A 25,554-nucleotide genomic window follows, 5' to 3' on the forward strand; every position below is an offset into this window, starting at 1 on the left:
GGTGTCCATACCGGATTTATTGTTCACAGTAGCCTACATGTGTCACAGACTCGACTTGTTATATCAGGCAATCAGGGGCATCGTCGATCCTTTTCCAAGTGAGGGTAACATATCGATGTAAATTAGCCGCCAAATGAGTGATGGACAACCCCCCCCCCCCCCACACGGAAATGCGCACTTGATGCATGTATAGGCCTACTATACAGAAATACACATACATGTCTGTGATGTGCAAGTTTAATCGGTTGTCATTAAGATGTATGCCTATAACTACTCCTTCTACCCCCCCCCCCCCCATCACCCCCTCCCTCATTACCCTTACCTACATTGTTTCCAGAAAAATATACTATATAGCTCTATTTAATTGTATTTATTCAGATTACAGGCCGAATATGATGAAGTATATGATGAAATATATGTGAACAACAATTCTGATATCATTGCACAAAATGATATCAGAATTATCTTTCAATTTGCAAATATTTTTAAGTTGGTTGACATATCAATTAGAACAACAAAATCTTTGGGTGGATGTTTTGTTTAGTTTTCTTTGACCCGATGCAAGGCCTTATATGGCAGGTTTTCAACCAGTGGCCGTACTCAGGCCCAAAGCCAGGAATTCTGAGGTAGTGAGGCACCAACAGATTCAGGAAGGGTAGCAACAAATTGAGGGGCACAAATACATCGTGTCCTATAACCTGGGAAGTATTTTGTACATACGATGGTAGCACACACAAAAATATTTAAAGTAGTTGTTTGTAGACCTAATTTAAAGCCTAAATATGCCTCACAATACACATTTTCTGGGAGAGCACTCTGTACCCCCATGAATGGGATTCGGATTCTGTATCCGCCCTTGTACTGTGATCCACAAGGTGGGTTACATCGAATCAACCCACATATCTCAATGAGTGATAAGGTATGAAATGGGATTTAAGTTAGGTGATACATTGTCTGATACCAAAATATCCCTTTAGGGTGTAAACTTATCAGACATTGGACGTCCTTATTCACATCCACTTCAATACAAGAGACAGAATAAAACAAATAAAAAACATGGATTTCTCCTTCTCTTCATATTTGTCATTATTCCACAAAAAAAGAAATAACACTAACATTATTTACAGCAGGAGAAAAGAAAAAAGAAAAATTCAAAAGATAAACTTTATTCCGGTTCCCGGCAAAATTGTTAAAATGTGGCATTTAAGTTTGTTTTATCAGACGGTAACTGATTGTCACATGCTCCTCAACCTTCCACAAGTGTTCTACAAACTTTCAGAGAGCTTTCCCCCCTTCTGGGACATTTTTTTTTCAACGTTATCACTCTTCAATATTGTGGGCTCATTTGCAAAAAAAGAATTCATGGGTTTAAGCAACTTAAGGTTATATTGAAAGATCATTACTGATCACACTTCATGCTAAGATCACCTGTAAACTATAGCCGGCTCCATTGAACAGCACAATCAACAGTACTTTCATCTCTGTTAATTACCTATCCATTGTTCTTATCTCCTATCATGCATCACATTATATTAATTCAACTTTCACAAGTGCTACCAGGAAGTGGATTTGTAGCTTGTAACAAGGACACAAACCAACTAAAGGACTGACTTCTTGGAGCATTCACTTAATGCACTACATATTATCTCGCAACCTTCATTGACTGTGAGGTTGCACTCATACTAAACCAATTAACATCATCGGTCTTACCTAACATGTTTGTTGAGTTAATCATGATCAGTGATGATATAAGATATGGTCATACATTATGAACTGAGCCAGTAAATAGGTGGATGTGTTACATTTGCTCCATAAATTTGGAGACATTCATTTCATTTTCTCAATTAATATTCAACCTGTATTTTTTTTTGTTAATTTGGTATCTTAATTTAAGAGTTATTGGAACTATCAAATATATACAAGGGATGGTATGCTTCATAACAAGAAATCACAGAAAAGGATATTGTACAATAGGAATGTGTCCTGTACTATGATATAGATCTTATTAAGAAACATGATAACCTGTACACACTTGATTAAGAAGATCATGTGTTTATTGTGACTTATATATTGTAGCTGGCCTATTATGCAGCACAGCATAATGTTAATATATTCATATTCACAATTATTTACGGTTGCACTGTCAGAGTGCAGGTGGTTCATTTACATTTTTCCATATATTCATGTAACTAGTAAATTTTATTATGAAATCTTTTTATTTTACTAACGTCATAGCAGTCATTTGTTACCATGGTTTATCACTTAAAAAATGGTATTTTTGTTGAAAGATTCTGTTTATAAGTTTCTTAATCTATTCTTTTTAGACTTGTGTTATGAATAATGTATATATATATATATATATATATATGTATATATATATATATAAAGCTCTGACTGAGAAGAATTCAATAATACATCTGTTACATATGTGGGGTGCACCAAACTTTGTTTTCTTGCTACAAAGTTTCAATATTTATTTGAGATTTTTCAGGTACAATCGGTTCAATAACGTCTCAGGATTCCAATCTATGCTATTTTTAAGTCCAGTTTTGGAATCCTTAGTTAATTTCCTGCAAGAAAATGTATATTTTTATGTATTTTAGATGTACTAGGTGTAAATAACAGATGTTCAAATGAAAAAACACACAGTTTTTCTGGCGATATCATTTGACACAATACTGGCCCAGCTCAAAACGCATGGCCATATCTTAGTTACTGTCATCAGCTATACAACGGTATCATATGGCCATCACATGGCCAACGGTATCGCATGGCCATATCTTAGTTACTGTCATAAGCTATACAACAGTATCACATCTTCGTTAAGTAAGAGTGACCTGTCAGTCAAACTATTCCAAATACTTGTTGAATTACCATGATCGGAAAGCTTTCTGTAATCATTCAATTTATTCCACATTGGAACCAAGTTAGCAAAAACAGTCTACTTAAACCAAATGATAGTAGTTGAGTCACTGTTGTGAGTCCAGTGACATTATAACATACTTGAGTTAACCTAATTAGTCAAGTTTCACAGTAAGCACACCCAGTCATACCCAACCACAATATACTTACTCATTGAGTAACAGTTATCAGTTACATAAAAAACATTACATACACAATATGATAAAAAAGTTGTAACCTTCTTAAGATTCTGCTGAGCTGTCCTCCTACACCTCCCACCACCTCATAACTGTCAGATTTTACACCACTTCATTAACTGCTACAACTAAACTGGTAGTCTCTGCTGTCAGTGTTGTAAATACATATACCAACTGACCCTTCTACACCGGTACAGTTCCTACCAATTCACCCTTCTACACCAGTAGTTCCCACCTCTAATTTCTATTCCACGACACTTCTCCTCTCTACACTATCACCAATCCCAAGAATTCAACAAATTAATCTCTGTCACAGATTAAGGAGGAGGAGGGGGAGGGGGTGGTGCATTGATCAAGGATGCCATCTGATTACTGTCAATTGGTGGCGGTGGAGGTTGGAAAGTCGCTGTGGAAGTGGGAGCCTGCTGCACCATGGGATGCTGCTGCTGTTGGGGCATCATCATTTGCGGCATACTGGGTACCATACCCATACCCATGGAAGGATGCATCATCATGTTAGGCCACTGGGGCATCTGTCCGGACATACCCATCATACCGCCACCCATCAATGGTTGATTCTGGGGAACTGGTGCAGGGTTGGCTGCTGGTACATTTGAGGAGGAGGTGGTGGTGGCTGTAGCTGTAGAGGAAGAAGATCCACTGCTGGACGACTGCTGCAGGGCTGCCAAGGCAGCTGCTGCTTGTTGCCATGGAAACAGAGGTGCAGCTGGAGCAGCTGTGAAGAGCAATGAGAAAACCCTTGTATGTGATGAGAGCCACAAGAGTAACCACAAGAGTAACCAGGGAATAATAGAGTTCAGAGTTTGTAAAGTAGTTTGGAAGGCTCCAACTTGTTGTCTAATAGAAAATACTATGGTTCTTGGTTTACACAAACTGCTTTACATCTTTGCAATATGATTCCCTATAAGTAGAACAAAGTAACATACAAATGCCAGCAGACATTTATCAATGAAGCCAGTAAGTCAAAGAGACAAGCAGGTAACATAACATTTAAAGATAAAGAAACCAAAAGATCTTAACTCTTTGATGAAACAAGGCATTATGGGTAGACAACATAGTACCAAAGTCAACCAAAATGATCGAGCTAACACATCAAGTATGCAGTGATGGTTGGGGGGGGGATTAAGCCCTGGGACTGGGAGGGGCCAGGAACATATGGGATATAATAAGAGTACAAAAAAGGGGAGGGGCCCAGTGACACAAACGGTGGGACTTAACCTGGCTCTCAATGTCTCTGCCAGGCATGCCAACGTTGGTGAGATATAATAACACCTTTCATCCCCATATAATATGCAACACGGTATGCTATAACATGAATGAGAATACATCAAGTTATTCATGCAGGTACCTGTAGGTGCTACAGAAGTACCAAGACTGGTTGCCATGGACACTGACTGCTGCAGCTGTTGCCATGGAGCCTGAGTGGGCACTGAGACACCACCAGAACTCGCGGACACGTTACCAGCATCTGCGTAAAATTTAAGATTTCGTTTTCGATGTACTGATGGAGTGACAGGAAACTGATTTAGGTCTCATGCTTAACCACAAACCTAAGAAACATCCTCTGTCAGACTTAATAAGCCTCCTGGGGATGGGGGGGTGGGGGAAGCAAACAACTTGGCTACAGGGCGGCAGTGATCCAAAACATTAATTTTTTAATGACACTTGATTTAATTTCCAAATTTAAAAGTTTTGCAAAAGTTTCACCCCTCAAGCAAAAACATTCATGTCAAATGTAGATTCAGGTAAAAGTCCAGTTTTAAACCACTACTGTGTTAAAACTGAACAGACCTTTATTTCATTTGGAACTCTTTATCTAATTTTAAAACATTTTTTTAGGAGAAAAATTCCCCAACCCCCAAGGTATGTTGGGTTCCGTTACTTGTTCATTTAGTGTCTGTACTTACTAAACAAACAAATGGAAAAGGAGTTTGTTTCAGATTGTTTGGTGATGGGTTATCATCTTTAGATGAGAGGGGATCCCTCTGTCAATGCAAGTTTTAAACTTAGACAAAATTACAGTTTTAAGACGTCTTCTGTTCACTACTTACTAGTCTGAGTATTATACATCTGACCTCCTGGTGGCAGGGCCGGGGGATTGGGGTCACTGGAGGGTGGAGGAGGGGGAGGCTGAGCCACGTGACTTGGTGGGGGAGGAACAGGTTGAGCTGATCAAATAAAAACAGGAATAAATGAATGCTTGAATTAATGTTTGAAGTTTAAATGAATTAATGAATGGACAGTGACTTAATTTAAAGCTTCCCCTGGCTCATGACTTTAGTCTTGTTCAGGTTTTGCCGTTGTACGATTCCAGGACTACAACTTAGTGTTCATAAATCTGTAGCAGTTTTGCAGTTTATCAATTAAATTTAATAATTAAAAGACGGAAATAATATGGTTCTGTGGGCACAAAAAATGCTATTCATATTTGTTGCAATATGCCCACTTAGAACAATACCCTGATCCCTAAATTTTCATATCATTGCAAATATCCTCCCAAACATTGTTAAGTGGTAAAAATAATCAGAGTGTAACCACAATATCAGCATCAGAAAGCAACTTCTACTAGATGTCATAAGAATGGGTTCTCAAATATACAGGACACATGGAAGAACATTTGACCTACTATCTTGCAGTAGTCAGATGGGATGGCCATAGTATTAAGCGCCTAATCTGGTATAGCCTGCACTGTACTGGATCTAGGTCTCTCTTACTTTCAATTGGCATTAGTAGAAACTTAATTGATAACCTCTGTGATAGGGGGGATAGATAACTTTGAAAATGTTCCAGCTGGTGTATTTAAACTTCAGTTTACATATCATAATGAATAGAGTTTACAAACCTGTTGAGCTGGCAGTCTGAGCAGTCCCAGGTGTTGCTAGCAATCCCTGCGATGATGGGGCTACTGGTGGCATGGCTGCATTGCTCCAGGGTGGAACGTTCATCATTGGAGCACCAGATGGTGGCGCACCCATGTAACCTAAGTGTGGCATTGGAGGTCGAGGCTGACCCATGTTGTTAGGTGGTCCCATGTTGTTAGGTGGTCCCATGTTGTTAGGTGGTCCCATGTTTGGGGGTGGAGACTGCATTAATGGAGGAATTCCTCCACCGGGGCCTGGGGGTGGTGGACCTCTGGGGTTCATGGGTCCTCCAGGTCCCCCCATACCACGTGGTGGTGGTGGTGGTAAATCAGACCCACCAGGTCCCCGTCTACCAAAGGGTGGCCGTCTAGGAGGTGGTCCACCAAAATGACCCCCTCTATCTTCATCTCTTTCCCTCCTCCATGAATACGGACTCTGACTCATCTGAAAAATGAAAAGTTGAAATAATGATAACAGGATAGACATTTTCACTCACACAGATGGGCAAAGTTTGACCTGCAGACCAAAAGCTTCCTATTTATGCGACCCACTGAACACTACACTATCAGCGAAATGCTTTTTCCAGCCATATTTCAGCTGAAACAATGAATTCACTGAATGGCATGAAATGTGTTGAGTTTATAGACTTGATTAAGTAGGTCTACATTGTCTTTGCAATAGGACATTTCAACATAACAGATGTGCCTGCAGGACTCTCCTATCTCTAGTCTTATAGTTCCTGTATAATTTAGTTTGACCATTTTTATCATGTGACTTGGAACATCTGTGTAAGTATTATGACCCAAAGATTTCAATCAATTTATGTAAATAATCCACAATATATATTTGATAACTCAACCTCAATACCTTGTAACTAACTCCAGATATTGCTTGTCAATAACCTTACATATTGTAATGTAGTAAAGATGTTAAGTAGTATACCGCCACCTTTCTGTAATCAACTCTATAGACAGTGTTTGACTATCACAGACAGATTTGAAGATTAGAATATAGTACGTAGAGCATGATAACACACTTCTATTGTTTGTTCTCTGACTCTTTGTTCATTCTATATACATGCCCTTATCTAACACCAAAAGATATCACCACGGTGACAAGGATGGGATTCAACAAACCTTCCTGTCAGATATTAAGTTCGTTAACAGTTCCTTTACAACTTCTTCAGTGAGCAAACATCGCATGTTCTTTTATTTTGGTATGACGTTAAATGTGCCAAGGTTGGACCATGATGGGGTAAGTGGCTATGGCATTTTAATAACCAAAGATGCCCATATCAAAATATTTTTCGCACCAAACAAACATTGACTTTGAGAGAACTTGTCCCCGAACTACTTGACAAATGTCCAAAAAATTTGCAAAGGAATCGGGAAGCTGAAGGATTATATCAAGCTCAAGTTGCAAATAGATGACACTGTTTTGTGCAACCCTACGGTCGTACTGTATCCCTCTCCATGTCATATCACGCCAACGATGGACGACCTCATTCATGATATCAATGGTGCCACGATCTTATCTAAACTTGACCTCACTGCTGGATATCACCAAATCGAGCTAGATATAGTGTCTAGATTTATCACAACCTTTCATACACATGTTGGTTTAAGACCATATATAAACGCAGGCGAAATATTCCAAAATATGATTCAACAAGCTCTACACGGTATTCCTGGCGTAATCAATTTTAGCGACCACATAGTGTCACAAAGCGACAACAAAACTTTGGAATCGGTGATCAAACATTTAAGTGAACACAACCTTACTATCAACAAGGACAAGTGTACCTTTCACAAGTATACTTTGGAGATTTATGGTTACTTGTTTTCCCAGCAAGGATCTCTGCAGACCCAAAGAAAGTAGTGTCCATACAGAATACATCTCTGCCTAAGAACGTGACGGATGCTCACAGTTTTCTCTGCGTGGTAAACTACTGTTCCTGCTTCATTCCAGACTTCACAACACTCGCCCAACCAATCCGCGAGCTAACCCACAAATATACCAAATGGTCATGGACAGGGCGACATCAAACAGCGTTCGAGCAACTGAAAGCTCACCAAACAAGCAACAAAGTTATGGCTTTATTTGACCCCAGAAAGCGAACCGAGCTAGCTGAAGATGCCAGTCCGGTTGGAATAAGCGCAATCCTATCACAGAAGGGAAATGACATCACAATGCGTTATCGCATACGCTAGTCGCACCCTAACTCCCGTAGAACAACACTACTTGCAGGCAGAAGGTGGAGGTCTCGCAACTGTATGGGGATGTGAACATTTCTGATTGTATCTTTTAGGATCAAATTTCACGTTAATCACCGATAACAAACTGTTAATGTTAATATTTAATAATGATTTAATAATGATTATTTGTCACGTCACCCATACCCCAACCTCACACTAGACAATAAACACAAACTGACTCGCGAAGCAGAACAGTATGTTAACTACATTTCTGCATCCTTATAAGCGCTAATATAAGCCTGTTATATATTGCTGTGCTTTGTATATTCACATTTTAACATTGTTGTCTTACTCTGTGTTTTTTCACCATCTCCTGCGTGTAGGACCAGTGTTTTTTTATCGTTTTTACCGTTACACTACAAGTTTGTATACTTTTTTGCAGCAATTTTACTGAAATTAATTTTTCATCTCATTTGACAGAAACCAATTTGTTTATCTTTTGACCAGGATCAGACTCTAAGATTTACTTGACATTAGTGCAATACCCTCCTAATTGATTCAAGCTTTGACCGAAGATATTTCACTTACTTCTTCGTTTCTATCTTGATAGCGCTGAGAAAATACGAAGTTCTGGACTCTTTTCTGAATTAAAGTAAATCAAAACTTCAAAACAAAACTTAAAAGGGCCGTTCTCTTTCAGAAAACCTTAAAGGACAATTCACTTTCAAAGCAAGGGAGAGATGTAATGTAGTAAAGATGTAAAGTAGTATACCGCCACCTTTCTGTAATCAACTCTATAGACAGTGTTGGACGATCATGGACAGATTTGAAGATTAGAATATAGTACATAGAGCATGATAACACACGTCTCTTGTTTGCCCTCTGCCTCTTAGTTTATTATTTATTCGTGCCCTCATCTAACACCGAAGGATACCAAACATACCAGCACAGCGTGCAACACATTCAGTGGTCTGTGATGTCATTATGACATGTGCTCTTTCAATATTCTTGGTTTCTCCTTTTCCATTTCATAATTCAAGATCAATGGACTGTATCTCGATCAGTCCTTATCGGGTGACTAAAGCAGTTTTTTTTACCTTTAGTTGGTAATGTTTCCTAACCTAGTGATATTTCACAAAGTTAGATTTGCAATTGATCAAGTTAACTCACCTTATTGGATTTATTTTCGCAAATGAAATGACTGAATCCACCCAATTCTTAACTTTTCATGGCCCAGACCACTTCTGCAAGTGTTTTGTAATCACATCAACAAATATTGGAAAATACCAAAATAATGAACTTTTACTTCATGTTTAGATGACAGTGGAACAACCAACTGAATATTGTACATTAACTGGGATTTTAGCAGTGAATCCAGCACTGAAAATTTTATCAAGATCAACAACTCAAAAAAGGCAAAATGAATGATAAGAATCCCTCAAGCACCTGTTAAATTTCATCTCTTGATACTGTGGGGTGGAAGCTTTTAAGTTTCAACATACCAATGGACGTGGCCGATTAAATCTTGGTCCATCTCCAAATTGGGATCCACCCTGAAAATTGTCAAATGACGGAGGATTGCCCCGGAAATTGTTGTTGTTGTAAGCTCCTCTATCTCCTGAGGGTCCACCAGGCCCTCTGTTATTGCCCATTGAATTCCTACCAAAGGAATCCTGTCTATCGAAAGGCATCCGATCGTCTCTGTCCTTGCCAGGGCCCATGCTGCTTGGTCCACGATTGTTCCCTGCACTGTCCAAGAGAGGTGGGGGCGCCCTTCCATTTTGAGATGCTGGCATCAGGGGTTGGGGAGTCCCTTGCGGGGGACCTGTAGTAATTGTTGGCTTTGGTGGTGGTGGTTGGTTGTTTTGCCTGTTAGCCTGAGGAGGGCCCTCACCAAGTTCAGCCATAAATGACATATACTGTGAGATAGGAAGATGAGAGCTATTAATGTAAGGTGAGATTATCGAGCTTCCTTGTATTATAGTTGTATAAAATGTAAATCACCTGATTACAAAAGTAACTGAGGTAAATGTGCTTAAGTCAAGAACCAGAAAATCAACAAAGAATTCCAGATTACTTGACCATTGCTAAGGTATTACCCTTCTTAACATTGATGACAACAGGGTCATTACTTAAAGAGGAATAACATCACAGCTGTTTAAAAAAACAAAGGTCAAATTTTGTGACACATATTGGCACAGAAATGCTATACGTCAAAGAAATGGAGCTCATAGTTAAAACATATCATCTGAGTGCCATCTTGGAGGAATATATTAGATCTGTCATATTGTTCACCCAATATAATCTTGGCACATACAGTAAGACTTAATGTAGCCTGCCCCAGGCTTTCAGCTACTATAAGTGTAGTTACATTTTGACCACTGCAGACCTCAAATGACCTTTGACTTCTGTTCAAGGCAATATCAAATTAGAATACATCAGGAGGCACCTACATACCCACTCTGAGATTCATCAAAGCTGGACTTTTTCAACTAACCTCCTTTCACCACTGATGACCTCTCCGAACGCCATCAAAACTACTAGAAAGCTATAACACATCAACAGCTGTCCTTGCTGATTACAAGAAATTCACATTTTGACGACTGCTGATCTCAAGGAACTTGTTCAGTTAGCATGTCTGCAAGGTTATCAGGTATGACCATTGATGACCTTTGACCATCAACAAACATTACTGTTAAGTTAGTATGCATTATTAGCACCTACCACTATCACAGTCACCAAAGCTTAAGTTGTTACTCAAGCTTGCTAACATTGTTTCATGTTTTGGCCATACACATACATACACACACACACACATGCCATCACCAGCTCATGGATTCTTTTTGCATGTAATAAAAAATGCTCCATGGAAACAAATATGTCACACTCAGGCATCCATACCTCAGAGTCCATCTTAGCTCGTTCAAGGTTTCCACCTGCAGGTGGAGCTGCAGGTTGACCGGTTAACGGTGTGTTTATGTTAGCCTTCTCCCTACAATCAGCTGTCAAATGGCCCGCTGCACCACAAATGCCACACATGACATTACTGGTGATATTCTGCTTCTCGGAACACTGCCAGGTCCGATGATCTGTAGCACCACAGTTGGAACATCTGCAAGAGGCACAAGGAAGACATTTGAAGGAATCATAGAAATAAAACACCAAGAAAAGAACTTTACATGACAGCAGGTTGTATTACAGAAGTAGTTTATATAGGATAGTATAACGCTGTAGTAATATCATATCACAAGCACATGAACAATCTGGCAATGATATTGGACTACACCTGCATCTGTACTCAAACTGGTGGCAGTATTTATATATACAAGCACATGAATCCACCTCCATTCCACAAATACTATGTTTGTTCTGATGTCTTTAATAATAAGGGTCAGGGAAATGGTTGTAAGTACACGGTATAATACTTTTACCAACCATTAATAGGAAAGTTGGATCTTTTGGTTTCATCAACATATTTTTGATTTTGAGTAGATGCTTTTCCAATAACTTCCCTCTGTAGATTCTCTTTTTGTTTACTTTCATGATGGCCAATTATTGGACCATCAATCAAAAGAACGGGCAAGTTGCTAATGCAAAGCATTAACGTAGTGCAAAGTTCCACAGGGAGAATTTATGGCCCAGAAGAAAACTTTAAAACTTCATCTTCATACAACATCGAAGTTTGTCACTTCACATTAAGTGTTTGCATTAGGATCCCCGATTGCAGGATGCCTGCAATTTATCTAGAGGGTCCCAAGAAATATTTTCTTTTGAGGGAAATTTCTTGCAACATTTCCTGGTACTTCCCTCAGCTTGCACCATTACTGTAGTTACAAAATATGCCAATAACGAGCCAGATATAATAAAGCTTTGTTGATTTTTGTTAGGAGTAATGTGGTTGGTCAAATCTTTCCAAAAAGAAAACACTGGCTTCGTTAGTGCAGCACTGCACAGTGTATATTTGTCCCAATGGTCGACCATGTGTACTGCACTGTATGTACTATATGTGTGACAAATCTCTGTACAGGCACATCAGCTGACTACTTACATCATGAAAAAGTCCCCCCCGCTTCCCATGCAAGAAAATATTGTTCTGAAAATCCACCCCCCTCAAAACAATAAATTGACTGGGGGAATTCCCCCGTTTTATCATCCTAGCACCAACACTGATTATAGTACTCCTCCTTCCTGGTGTTGTTAGACTTACCTAAGCATATCTTCTTCTCTCAATGTACCATTAAGCTTTGCCAGCTCCCTCAGTTGTTTACGTCGGAGATCATTTTGGCCCTCTGGCTGCTCGATACCTTCCTTGATGGTCTGAGTGATCTGTTAAAGGGAATGAACAAAGCTTCTTCAAGCAACTTGGTATTACGGTTGTCAGTGGGGTCAACCTTCACAACACAAATGCCAGTTAAAAGTGACCAGAGGTCATGGCCTCAGCAGGTTCTTTTGGATTGTGGGAATGAAGATTTATCAGCAGTATCACAATTTATAAAGAGGACTGAACCAGAACTAACAGGTACATGGTACTGAAGTAACTACTGGTTAACAGGTCTGAAATGGTTGAGAAGCAGCGCTTACAGGTTGGAAGGAGGAGGAGGAAGAGGAGGGAGGAGGAGGAGGAGGAAGAGGAGGAGGAGGAGGAAGAGGAGGAGGAGGAGGAGGAGGAGGAGGAGGAGGAGGAGGAGGAGGAAGAAGAGGAGGAGGAAGAGGGGGGGGTAGGTTCAGTTTACGGCTATTCTTAACCAAAAATCGGTAAAACGAGAATTTGATGTATCAAAATGAATTATTAGCATTGTCATAAGAAGTTCACACTTTTTGGATGTAACATATTCCATGCCCATTAATAACTGAAACAAATATGCTAAACTTAAGAATAAAGCCTAAATTATAGCCCCGTACCTGATCAACGGCCTTCTTGACACTTTCAGCATTACTAGCCGTTACCAGGGCATGGAGAGGTTCATCTTCACCAGGGAGAGGCTGGCCATCTTTTCGCCCCACTTTACCCTCTTTTATAGATCCTTTACCCCTAATCATGATCTTGGTACCTGTGTCCTTCTCCAGCTTCTTTAGTGTGTTGCCCCTAAGGAGATAAAAGTTTTATATATTTATATGTAATAAGGTGGATCCACATACCAAGTGTGAAATTTAATCCAATGTTCTTTTACACATTTGAAAGTTGAAATAAGTCTTCGATAACAGCATCCTTACAATAACTTTTCCTTAGTACTGTGCATGACTAGAACAGTCTTATAGAACAGTTAGCAGGCTATGTAAGGCTATATTCTCTGCAAGAGACAACCGTACAGTGCATCATTTTATTTAATTAGGTCATACAACTTACAGAACACTGTTCTAGTTTTGTTAGGTCATACAGTACCTAGAGATCAGAAGAACAGATAAACAGTGCTTATTGTCATTTTGTACAGAAGCCAAACTGTACACTGCTATTGCAGTCATTTTGTGCGGTCATATCATTCAATACTTTCATACATTCATTCACAGTTTAATAATATACTGTACATGAACAAGTATATATAACCAGGTTGGTAAGAGCAGTCATGGACTGCTCACTCTTACAGTTCTTTAAAAAGTTGTATCTTTCATAACAGTCGCCTTACAGAATGCAACCTGCTTCTAGAGTAACCTCACCAAAACCTGTTCTCACCTTGGCCCAATCAGAAGTCCGACAAAGTTGATATGGGGATGGTCATCTTGTGGAATCATCACCCGATCACTTATTTTCTGGACTGGAGGCCTATCAAATCACAGAAGGAACAGACAACAATATCGCAATCAGTAAAGCCCCAGCAAAAAGAAATAAGCATTTTATATTTGCTACTATGTCACATCTAAGATGACCAACCTGTTAGCCTCCATCTCAAAGAGTTTTAATCAAAAATCAATACTGATCATGAAAGGCCATAAAAGTCTGAAGGGAACAAATTTTGCTGTCCAATTTACCAACTTACACACAGGAAAAGGATTCATGCTCAGGCTTTCTTTCAACAAAATTAAAAAGCTGATTTGGGGGTTTGGATTTAACACAACCTGGGTAGTGTCATGATTGACAGTTATATATATGAGAAATGGTTTGCATATGAAAGTGTAAAACATCAAATGAAATCAATGGGGGACACAGGTCTCTCTGGATTGGACATGAACAGTTTAATATTGCACTAATTAGGAACAGGCAAATAGTTTGTCACAGGGTTTGTGTCTCCTGGATAGGGTGAGATATAGGGGTGGGGGGGGGGGGGGAGAAGTTGTTCATGACAGATATCTCAGTCAAACAGTCTAATAATAAAGATGAAAGGGTTTGTGTCTCATTTGACAATGGTCCTACTTGTAATCTGCTGGAGGCTTGTAGTCTTGGTTCAGGGTCAGTGCATCTTGCACAGCATTGTGGCGCTCTTCTTCAAGTCTCTTCCGGGTGCGGTATTCTCTCGTGTTCAGACGCTTGCCATTATGATCATAGATTGGTTCTGGAGATGGAGACCTGTCAGGGAATATGCAGAGAGACCTTGTAAAAATTTAGGAATGCTAGCATCATCCTAGTAAACATTGTATGCAGGGGTAGGAGACCGGGGGGGGGGGAAGGAGGGGTTTACACGTATCATCAATATGATAAAAATATATGTTCCACTTCTGAATACCTTTTTACAAAATTGATAGACTGAATATTTATCATTTTTTCATGTGGAGTATATTAAAAGGCCCATAGGTTTTACTTTAATGTCAGATCTCAGCCTCATTTGTAGCAGTATTTGAAAGTTTAAATAATTTGTGTTGCCATGTCAGATGGGGAACTGTAGACGGCTCAAGTGGCAAGACCAAATGTTGACATTTTGTAGATCACCATCACAAATAAACAACGGAGAATGGTTCAAACTGGGGCACTATTGCAGTTTATTGCAAAACTGTGAGGGGCAGGCAGGGGTTATAAATTGATGTAATTTAATAAAATCAATACCATAGTGAACTAAACCTTTAAATGAAATATAATTTGATTACAGAACACTGAACATCACAAAGAAAACCAAACTGAATCATAAAGAACTTTTATGGATGTTTTTGTCTGATTTGTTCTCAGCAACCTGGCCCATGTAATAACATTTTCACTTTCCATGTCACACTTTTTAAAGTCATCCGTATTGCTTCCAAATTCCAGCAAGCTAAACATGTTCAAAAGTACTTTAGGTTCCGGCACTCCTCAATATTCTCAGGCAATGAAAGTGGCAGAGATGCTTCATGTAGTTGAAGCACGTCGTGACCATTATTTTTATTTTCTAGCATATTAGGTGAGAAATGAAGATGACCTTTTCAACTTTATGATAGAATCAGAATTTTTTAACTTGACACATACAATATGTTGTAACAGAAAGGGGAAAAAATGAAAGAGAAATATTAAGTTTTGGTTAACTGTCTACCATGGAAAGCTGTAGGAGCAATAAATAAACAGGTTATGACCTACATGGTGGAGAGAACAAATCCTGTATGTGCAAGACACATGCGTTATAAACATACCCTAAGAATAAAGACAACACACTATAGGCACAGAGTTACCTTTGTAATGTAACTGATCTATACATGAGTACAGTATACATACAATCATACAGTAACTCATTAATAATCACATGGGACATACTTATTAACATGGGACATACTTATTAATAATCACATGGGACATACTCATTAATAATCACATGTGACATACTCATTAATAATCACATGTGACATACTCATTAATAATCACATGGGACATACTCATTAACATGGAACATACTTATTAATAATCACATGGGACATACTTATTAACATGGAACATACTTATTAATAATCACATGGGACATACTCATTAATAATCACATGTGACATACTCATTAATAATCACATGTGACATACTCATTAATAATCACATGGGACATACTCATTAACATGGAACATACTTATTAATAATCACATGGGACATACTTATTAGCATGGAACATACTTATTAATAATCTCATGGGACATACTCATTAATAATCACATGTGACATACTCATTAATAATCACATGTGACATACTCATTAATAATCACATGTGTTGACAAAAGTAAAGAGAAACCCTACTCCAATAGATATACTTCAAGATACACCCTAATTCTGAAGCCTACTTCCAAAATTTAATTCATCATTTGGTTCTTGATAGTTCAGTCCTACAGTATAACAATGTTGTTCCGTCTAAAGCAGTGGCGTAGGAAGGTACTTTTGAGTGGGGGGGCTGAAGACTGATGGCCGGCCTGGGGGAGGGGTCTAAGGGGAGAGGGTGTCCCCCTCCCCTTTGGAATTTTTTGCATTTCCAGGTAGCCTCAGATGCAATTTGGTGCAATATAGCACACTTCAACACCCACTCCATTTTGTAAACTTAATTTTGTATTTTCACCAGGCCTTAGATGCATTTTGGTGCTCCAAATGAGATATTTTTTCTCATTTGGAAATGAAAAAGGGGTTTTCTGACTTGCGAAGCGGGGGGGGCGGAATGATACTTCCGCCCCTCCACATTTTTCACTGGGGGGCTAGCGCCCCCTAGCCCCCCGGTTCCTACGCCCTTGGTCTAAAGGTTATAAGTATTGTCCGAGAATATGGTAGAAAATGAAAGAATGGCCACTCATGTTCAAACTTCAACAAGTACAAATTTATTATGACCATTAAAGCCGTTCTGCTTGGCTGAGACATTAAATTGTATAACTGAAGACTCCTCAATATCTGTGAACAATTAGAAGAGACGCATAATTCATTTTTACCATGTTAAAATATTGGGCCAATACTGACCCAATAATCACTGTCTGAATTTCCTTTCAAGTAATGAAGTTATAGCTGCATTATCATATTCCAATGTTTAAAAATTTCATAACATTTCCATAACTGAAGGTTACTAAGGGAGTAAGTCATTTTGCGGTTTGTCTCTTCAAACATTTTGTCACAAAGAGGATTTATAATGTCATTAGTGATGGTGATGATCACACCTGTACAAAATCACAGATATTATTACTTAATAATAATAATAATTATTACTAATATCAAGAAGCTGCTTCAAAAGGATGAAATTAAATGAAATTATGTCTAGTTTTGGTTGCAGATGACAAGGAGACATTGGGAGGGCCAGTAGAGGGGTGGGACAGGGATCACTCAAATCTCTTGCCCTGTTGGACCATACGGCTCATTGACTTGGGACTCTCTGTAACTTGTGAATCTGTGCCATATGGTTCACAAGTAATTTTCCAATACTACTATGTAGATTGGCAACACACTACCATGTAGATTGGCAACAATTTACTACAGTATACGTTATTCAAGTCTTCCATTACCACTCAATGTTAACATGTATACTCTCAAATACGTCCCCCAAAAAAGGCAAACGAAAATGACATCCTTAACACAGTAGTGCTGTACTGCTGTAGAAGTAAACATATTTGATTGGTAAGGGCAAAAATTGGTTAACAAAGCTGTGAAAATGAAGAGATTGTTAACAGGAGAGACTGTCAGAAATTTAGGTCAGAAGTGCTGTGCAGTATTTGACAGGATTTAATAATCACTGCTTAACACTGGCTTTGGAATAGTACTTCACAGTTGATACAGGTGAATCATTTTAAAATGAAGACATTTAAACAAAATCTTTGGTTGTTCAGAAATGAAGTTTCAAACCACCTTTACACTTTCCCTTTTTTGTCCATTTGTGTTATTTAAATGATAGATGTAAAATTTAATTCGGGGGGAAAAACTTTCAAACAGCCAAGAAATGATTGGTAAAAATGAGAATCAAATCAGTAACTTAGGGAAAACTAGCCCAATACTCTACCAGTCTGGGATATTCAGTCCCTTCCTTCCCAATACTCTACCAGTCTGGGATATTCAGTCCCTTCCTTCCCAATACTCTACCAGTCTGGGATATTCAGTCCCTTCCTTCCCAATACTCTACCAGTCTGGGATATTCAGTCCCTTCCTTCCCAATACTCTACCAGTCTGGGATATTCAGTCCCTTCCTTCCCAATACTCTACCAGTCTGGGATATTCAGTCCCTTGCTTTTAATTAAATCTCTGTTCAACAACTCTCTACTTTTGCTTTTGTACCGGGCACATGGGGAATACAATTGGGTGGTGGTGGGGAACAGAGGTGAGAGAAAGGTGTAGTCTTTTCAGTTGGTAGAGCACAAAACATGGAGTATTCCTGAGACACTCACTGCTTGAAATTCTTTTCTAGCTATTATTTCTCTCTTTTCTCCAACAAAATTAATAATTGGTGGATTTACGTTTTAAACATGAAAGGACAAAGGAAAAGAATGAAAAGAAAAGGTTATATAACAGGCCTGAGCAAGCATTCACATTAAAAGTGTGGGAACCATGCCAAGACAAAAACTTCAATTTTCTATTAACAGAACCACCATTTGACAATGTTAAACTACTCATTGAGAATGCCTATATCTTCTCTTGTGATCTGAGATCCAACCAAACTCCATGATTACTACTTAACCATTCAGTTATTAATGATATCAACAGCTGGTCTATCATGACACACCACCCTAAAGGGTGTTGCTCATGAATGTCACAGGGTATCTGATAGGTATATACAGTGTAACAAATGTTATATCAATGCTCAAACAGAAGGAAATATCGTGATAGTGATTCTGTGTAACTACTGGTAAGATTAAATTCCAGCCTGAACACCTACTTCCATTCCTGCCTGCATACCTACAGTACTTTCATTCCTGCCTGCATACCTACTTCCATTCCTGCCTGCATACCTACTTCCATTCCTGCCTGCATATCCACTTCCATTCCTGCCTGCATACCTACTTCCATTCCTGCCTGCATACCTACTTCCATTCCTGTCTGCATACCTACTTCCATTCCTGCCTGCATACCTACTTCCATTCCTGCCTGCATACCTACTTTCATTCCTGCCTGCATACCTACTTCCATTCCTGCCTGCATACGTACTTCCATTCCTGCCTGCATACCTACTTCCATTCCTGCCTGCATACCTACTTTCATTGCTGTCTGCATACCTACTTCCATTCCTGCCTGCATACCTACTTCCATTCCTGCCTGCATACGTACTTCCATTCCTGCCTGCATACCTACTTCCATTCCTGCCTGCATACCTACTTTCATTGCTGTCTGCATACCTACTTCCATTCCTGCCTGCATACCTACTTCCATGCCTCACTGCATACCTACTTCCATGCCTCACTGCATACCTACTTCCATTCCTGCCTGCATACCTACTTTCATTGCTGTGTGCATACCTACTTCCATTCCTGCCTGCATACCTACTTCCATGCCTCACTGCATACCTACTGTACTGTGTACTTCCATCCTATGTTTTATACTTCTAAAAAGAACACCACTTGTAAGGTAACCAGTTCAGTTACATTTTTTGAAAAGTGAACTAAAAGTACTAAATTACTAAGTGGAACCATTAGAGGATATCTATCTATCTATCTTTATTGTCCAGATGGCACATCACAAAATCAAGACAAATTTTCCAAACTCCAGGCAAGAAAGAATTAACACATTTTATGATATCAAACTCTGTGAAGTTCGAGTGGGAGGGGGGGGGGGACACATTGATTTCAAACACCTTTTATGATATAAGAGCTCCTGAAGTTCGAGTGTGAGGGGGGGTTGGGGGTGGAGGGGGACAACTCATTGATTTCAACACATTTTATGATATATGAGCTCTGTGAAGTTCGAGTGGGAGGGGGTGGAGGTGGAGGGGGACAACTCATTGATTTCAAACACATTTTATGATATAAAAGCTCTGTGAAGTTCGAGTGGGAGGGGGGGGGGGTGGGGGTGGAGGGGGACAACTCATTGATTTCATAGAAATGAACATTATTTCTACCAATGAGCTCTCTCAGAACTTTCCGAGAACCTGGAAAAATTAAAACAAATTGGCTTATCCAGTAGTAAGATTTGTTATAACTTAGTGATACTGAATTTCACCAATGCAGAATAGATATACACCACAGGAAATAATAACCTGTTACTCAAGTGGTTAACCAAATATCAGCAAGAATGAGGAAACGCGGCAGCATCTTTCATGGTTTGGAAAAGAAGTGAAAGAATTTTAACTTTGCTTTTAAGGAGCAGCCAAATGGTAGCAACAACTGGGATCTCTGATAGTAACATTAATTGTTACCACGAATAAAGGATACAGCCTGAAGGTACATCCATGATTAACAATCTTCAAAGGTCCAATGCAATGCAACTACAGCTTACTACCCTCAAAATAAACGTCAATAATTTAACTTAAAAATAACAACATGGTGGCAGATAAAATGTATTTTACTGTGTCACACTTGGAGAGGTTGGTTTATCTCTTCTCCTGGGAGTTAAGACACCAGTAGACGGAGAAGTATTCCAAAAAAATAATAATAATGAAAAAAAGAGGGAAAAATGGAGTTAACATTACTGTAAACAAACCTATCCTCCGGATTTGGGGGTATGCCCAGGTCACCACTTCGCAATTTTCGGCTGAGATCTTCAACTTTAAGATGCACTGTATAAGAATAGGTTGGTTAAGAAGGAATAGAGAGAAACTGGTTGTAAACTGTTAACATACAAATACATATTTCAGAGTTCTTCATGGGATAAAATGATGAGACTTCACATTAGATTTTGAGCTGAGACATACATTACCTGTACAATAACAGAAGTAAGTACTGTTATTGCAGTACCATTGAGTATGCATGCTATAATTACACAGTGTGTGTGCAATGTCATCTCCTACTGCCCTCAAACTGCAATATATATATTACAGCTGAGAGCAAAGTAGCACTGTGCAATAAATCAGTAACACACAAACATGTACAGAAATAGGCAAATTAATTGTTGACAGTGGGTGGGGGGGCAAAACCTAAAAGTAGAGAAAAGAATGTTACCCATGATGTATTGTGCTGTAGCAGTTTCTATTGCAAAGTACTACATATACCTTTAAATCAATAGGTTCATATAACTTCGTAGAAACATCCAAATGGTGCCGTCATTAACATTTATACAGTACAGTAGAACAATGATTTGCCCCATTTCAGTTGGCATCAGGTTTTCTCACATCGTGCAATTCATCAGTTAGATTACAATTTTCACCATGCATACTTCAGAACAAGTGTCTTTTCAAGTAAAATATGGAGATGAATTTCAGTTTAGTCTCTCAAAATTGCATGGCTTATTGTTTAAATATATTTTCTGAACTGCAGTAGAAACACCAGCAAACTTACTGTCCCCCCCCCCCCCTCCCCAAGTCATGTCTTTCAGTAGAGATACAACCACACTATCACAATGACGCACTTCTTCTTGAAATTACCCTCAAAGGCCAAAAACATTGTCTAAGCAATTATTTTCTGAAAAAACTTAACAGCAAGCTGTAAAGTAGTTTCTCAAACAAACGTCAAAGCTTCTTGCAATTTCATTTTTGATCATCCTTGTGACAAAATTAAAACATTGAGGACGATGACTTATACATCATGGGTCTCATATCTCAACTTGTCCACTTTGTTTTATCATTTCAGGAGACATCACCGTACTTCACTAGCAGTCTACAGAAAACAATGACATAAATGTCCAATTTTGTATTCACTTACGGTACTGTAGAATACCATCTCATCTTTCAAAATTGAAAAAGTGTCACGACTGGTCCCAAAAGACAGCAATGGTAACATTTATTGTAAACGTTAGGAATAAAAACATGAATATCAATTGAAAACTTTCCAACGATAATTAATGTAACATTTATAAGAATATAGATTTGTCTTCTGATTCATTTTGCTGTAACAGATAAGAAAGATTAATGAAGAGCTATATATCTATTTTGGACATGACAATAATTCAATTAGATAGCTCATACTTTTTAGCTACCATATCTTGCAAAATGTTCATGGAATGAAGTCACTCTTAATAACAATTTGTTAATCATAAGAAATGTTGAAATGTTAAAATGTCAACACTTGCAAATTACATGTTCATCAGTGTACAACAAAAATAAATCAATGAATGAACTCACAAACACTGCTGAAATGAAAACAAGTAATATAGTTCATCCTCAAAATTTTCAAGGTAGAAAGTGAGGGATAAATGGTTTAGTTACAAAATAAATACAGCATGAAAAGAATGTGTTTTTGGTAATAAAATAAGCCACTTATTACATGACATGATACAGCATGGTACATGTGACAGACCTAACTTGCTTAACTTAACTTAGCTTGCAATACCTTCTTCCTTTACGGTACAAGGCCAGGAACAGACGGGACAAATAAGAAAGAATAAATTGAATTAGAACAAATTGTACAAAAGTTACTGATTAAACATGTGACACTTGCTACTTACAGAGAACTTGTTTTTCCTGTTCTGCTGATATTCCAGATGGAATGAGGGAGGGCACAGGAGCCTTTTCATCTCCTCCCCAACGGCTACGTCGCTTACGCTTTGCTGGAGCTAGATCTGAAAATGGAATTAATCTTTTTTACTATTTCAAGCTATGTGTAAAAGTAATTTAATAAACATGAATGACATGTCTACTTCCTGAAATTAAATAACAACAATGCAAAATAGTGCCGACTTCCTGGGCTAAATGTCTTGGCCATTAACCTGGTTAGGACTCTATTGGCTTGAAGGTGTACCTTAATGACTTTATATATTATAGGCCTAGTCTTGTAGTATAACAAAATATAGTTAACTACCCTTTTTGTTAAAAATGGCAAAAAAGTATTTTCATTTGGCCTTCAAGTGACAGGATCGATGGTTATCTTGTTTGGTATTGTTCAAAACCTGTTTGCAAAATCTTGTTAAAACCATTGTCTTCACTATATTCACTGCTTTCTTCAACTTCAACTTAAAATTTGAATCCTCCCAACAACGAGAAAGTGTGTGGGATTGGGAAGGACCTAGTCTAGGCGGTTCCAGTGCAATTCCGCCATAGGTACATACCCCCAGACCATTTGGCCATAGGTTTCGATCCTTTCAGCCATGGCGGAAAGGATCGAAAACTGTGGTGGAAAGGTACATTTTAGGAATGGATTTTACACAGGAATGTATTGGTGAAAATTTCTTTGATTTGAGTGGAAGGATAGGTACACCGTCTTCAAATGTGTAGGTTTGTTGGATAGACTAAATTGTACAGTAGTTATGACAAAATTGGGAATAGATAGTCTTTAATGTACATGTTGATTGAAAGTTAATTGTATGTTTGTAAGAGTCGATACACTGTCTTCAAATATATACTATAGTTGGTTGAATAAATCAAATTAATTTAGGTTGATTGTTACTAAAAAGACTGATTCTGATTGTTGATTTAAAGGACCGATTTGGTGGGTTTTGCGGGCCTAGGTAGTATGAAGCGAAGCAATACGCAGTGTTAATATGCCTACAGTGCACCCACAATAATGTGCCCTTTCCGTCATACAAAAGTGCTTTACCCTCATCGGAGTACCATGGCGGAATGGCACTTTTTCTTTGGCGGAGAGAGCAGATTTTCTATGGCGGAATGTATCGATGGCTGAATGTATCAATGGCGGAATGACACAGCATCCAGTCTAGGCTATAGTACTACTCTAGGCATTTATTGCTATTTAAAGAAATATCTACAGCTAGCCTAGTCCAAAATAAAAACTGACATCGAGTCCCTTTTGTTTCCGAAACTTGTTCAACTACAGTGTACAGAGGAATGTCGATGTCTTGGTAGTCTGATGGCTGGTTGTACTGTAGCAAATAGCATGTAGGACCTTGTGTAGGCCTATCCCCTGTAAAGTTAGTATTAGTTACTGTACTAGTATAGTATGAGCTACTGTACTACGGTACTACTGTTACTAATACTAGGCCCCCTAGCACTAAGTAGGCACTAACTTCTAGCGTGAATCCTAGTATTAATCCTTTTTCTAGGCCTACGCCGGTTTTAATTATAAGGAAGTGAATGTGTCGTTCTACTTTGTTACCTCCTGCGTCAGGAAATGGACGGTAGGCAGCAGCAGACGGCCTTTCGGGTTTAACTTCAACCGGCTGAAGGTTAGGGTTAGGCTTTAGATTTGCTGTAACGCGTGCCGCTGCCAACCTCGCAGCATTCAACATACTCTCCCCTGATCCAGATCCTGATCCACCGGACTTTTGCCCTCGGAAGGCTGGATGGAGAGGACCCAAGGGGACGCTATTGGCTCCAGTACCAGCCATCGGTATAAGTCACGTAAGTAGCCAAATCGAACAAATTATGACTTAGCAGTAGTGAGGACACGAGAATCGTTTTTTCTCACCTTACCAGCCTAGAGAACTTTTTCTAACGTACGTATGTGTTTGTGCGACAGTACATAGTACATACGTTGGCCCGATAAATTGCATGCATCACACATTGGTAAAACAGTTACACGAATGCCGCAAAATTAAAAAACTAGGCTTCGGCTTTCTCATACGAAATCATCCACGACGTCCAGGCCTGCTAGAGGCGCATTTCAATATGAGGTTAGTTATAATTAACATGAACCATTGGCTTCGTAAATCGATATCAATTTTTGAGCACACGATCCTCTCATGTTCTAATTTGAGTGCGGACTTGATTCCCAGACTTCATAATTAGAAATGATAACAGATTATATTATAACGAAGGAAATAGTTTATACCGAAGCTTTATAATAGCGTGCTACATGCAAACGCATGCGTGTTTCAGCTCTGTTATTGAGTAAAGGCAAGCCGTTAGCGCCAAAATATGTGACATACAATATAGAAACTTCAAAGTACATTTCATGAACCACTGGTGAAAGCTGGTGGTATACCCCCATGTTCGAATCATGAAGTGCGTTTAATGTGGAATTGTGGCTTTTGGGCACCGATAATATAACACTATATGTAAACGTATCAGTGAAAATTATAAACAAATTTGAAAAGAGCATAGGAAGTTTTGGCTAATACGCAAAACGTTATTTGTTATAAAAGATTGTGCAACAGTACATAGCCCAGGAGGATACAATCACCATGTCTATATCCCGTCACATTAAGAGGTTCTATCACCGAAGGGTCACTTTCTTCTTTATTACGGACATGACATATCATTTTTTTTTTCTGGTGACATTTTGACCCAATTAGTATCATCGTCCCTCGCTGCAGGAAATACCTTTCAATGAAAAATAACAAATACAACGAACTTGAGAGCGCTCAGGCGTTTGAATGTGGTAGTTAGTCTATTAAGTTTGAGTGTAGTCGTTTTCATGTTCCTAAATATATCTTCTTATGAATGAAATTAAAATCTTGGTAAAGGAACTAACCTAAACCGTTCACCTCATAGCAACCCTTCACCTTCTCATGATGAGTCCCAATAGGACGACTGCTCGTGGAGCCTTTTTCTGGTGTGC

General features: G+C 38.8%; 1 protein-coding gene across 4 annotated transcripts; it reads right to left on the reverse strand.

The window, feature by feature from the left end:
* Positions 1-1,057: 1,057 nt before the first annotated feature.
* Positions 1,058-24,540, reverse strand: LOC139984657 (uncharacterized). 4 transcript variants are annotated; one of them, XM_071998642.1, is made up of 14 exons: positions 24,151-24,540; positions 22,547-22,660; positions 20,648-20,723; positions 14,525-14,677; positions 13,847-13,936; positions 13,078-13,261; positions 12,383-12,501; positions 11,077-11,287; positions 9,678-10,094; positions 8,764-8,817; positions 5,962-6,424; positions 5,171-5,287; positions 4,468-4,587; positions 1,058-3,834 (listed from the first exon to the last, which is right to left on the reverse strand). In XM_071998642.1, the coding sequence occupies exons 1-14, from the start codon at positions 24,380-24,382 to the stop codon at positions 3,416-3,418; spliced, it is 2,769 nt and encodes a 922-aa protein (XP_071854743.1). In that variant the 5' UTR covers positions 24,383-24,540; the 3' UTR covers positions 1,058-3,415. The 4 variants fall into 4 exon arrangements, with proteins under 4 accessions (XP_071854743.1, XP_071854744.1, XP_071854745.1 ...); XM_071998643.1 differs by lacking the exon at positions 8,764-8,817; XM_071998644.1 differs by lacking the exon at positions 4,468-4,587.
* Between the last annotated feature and the right edge of the window lie 1,014 nt (positions 24,541-25,554).

Source organism: Apostichopus japonicus, chromosome 17 (assembly GCF_037975245.1).
Source record: "Apostichopus japonicus isolate 1M-3 chromosome 17, ASM3797524v1, whole genome shotgun sequence".
NCBI classification, from domain to species: Eukaryota; Metazoa; Echinodermata; class Holothuroidea; order Aspidochirotida; family Stichopodidae; genus Apostichopus; species Apostichopus japonicus.

Coding starts and splice junctions, on each gene's coding strand:
- LOC139984657 (XM_071998642.1), bottom strand. CDS start 24,382: ATGGCTGGTACTGGAGCCAATAGCGTCCCCTTGGGTCCTCTCCATCCA. Junction 10,095..11,076: donor GAGCTAAGATGGACTCTGAG/GTATGGATGCCT, acceptor CCTATCTCACAG/TATATGTCATTTATGGCTGA. Junction 3,835..4,467: donor TACTTCTGTAGCACCTACAG/GTACCTGCATGA, acceptor TGCTCTTCACAG/CTGCTCCAGCTGCACCTCTG.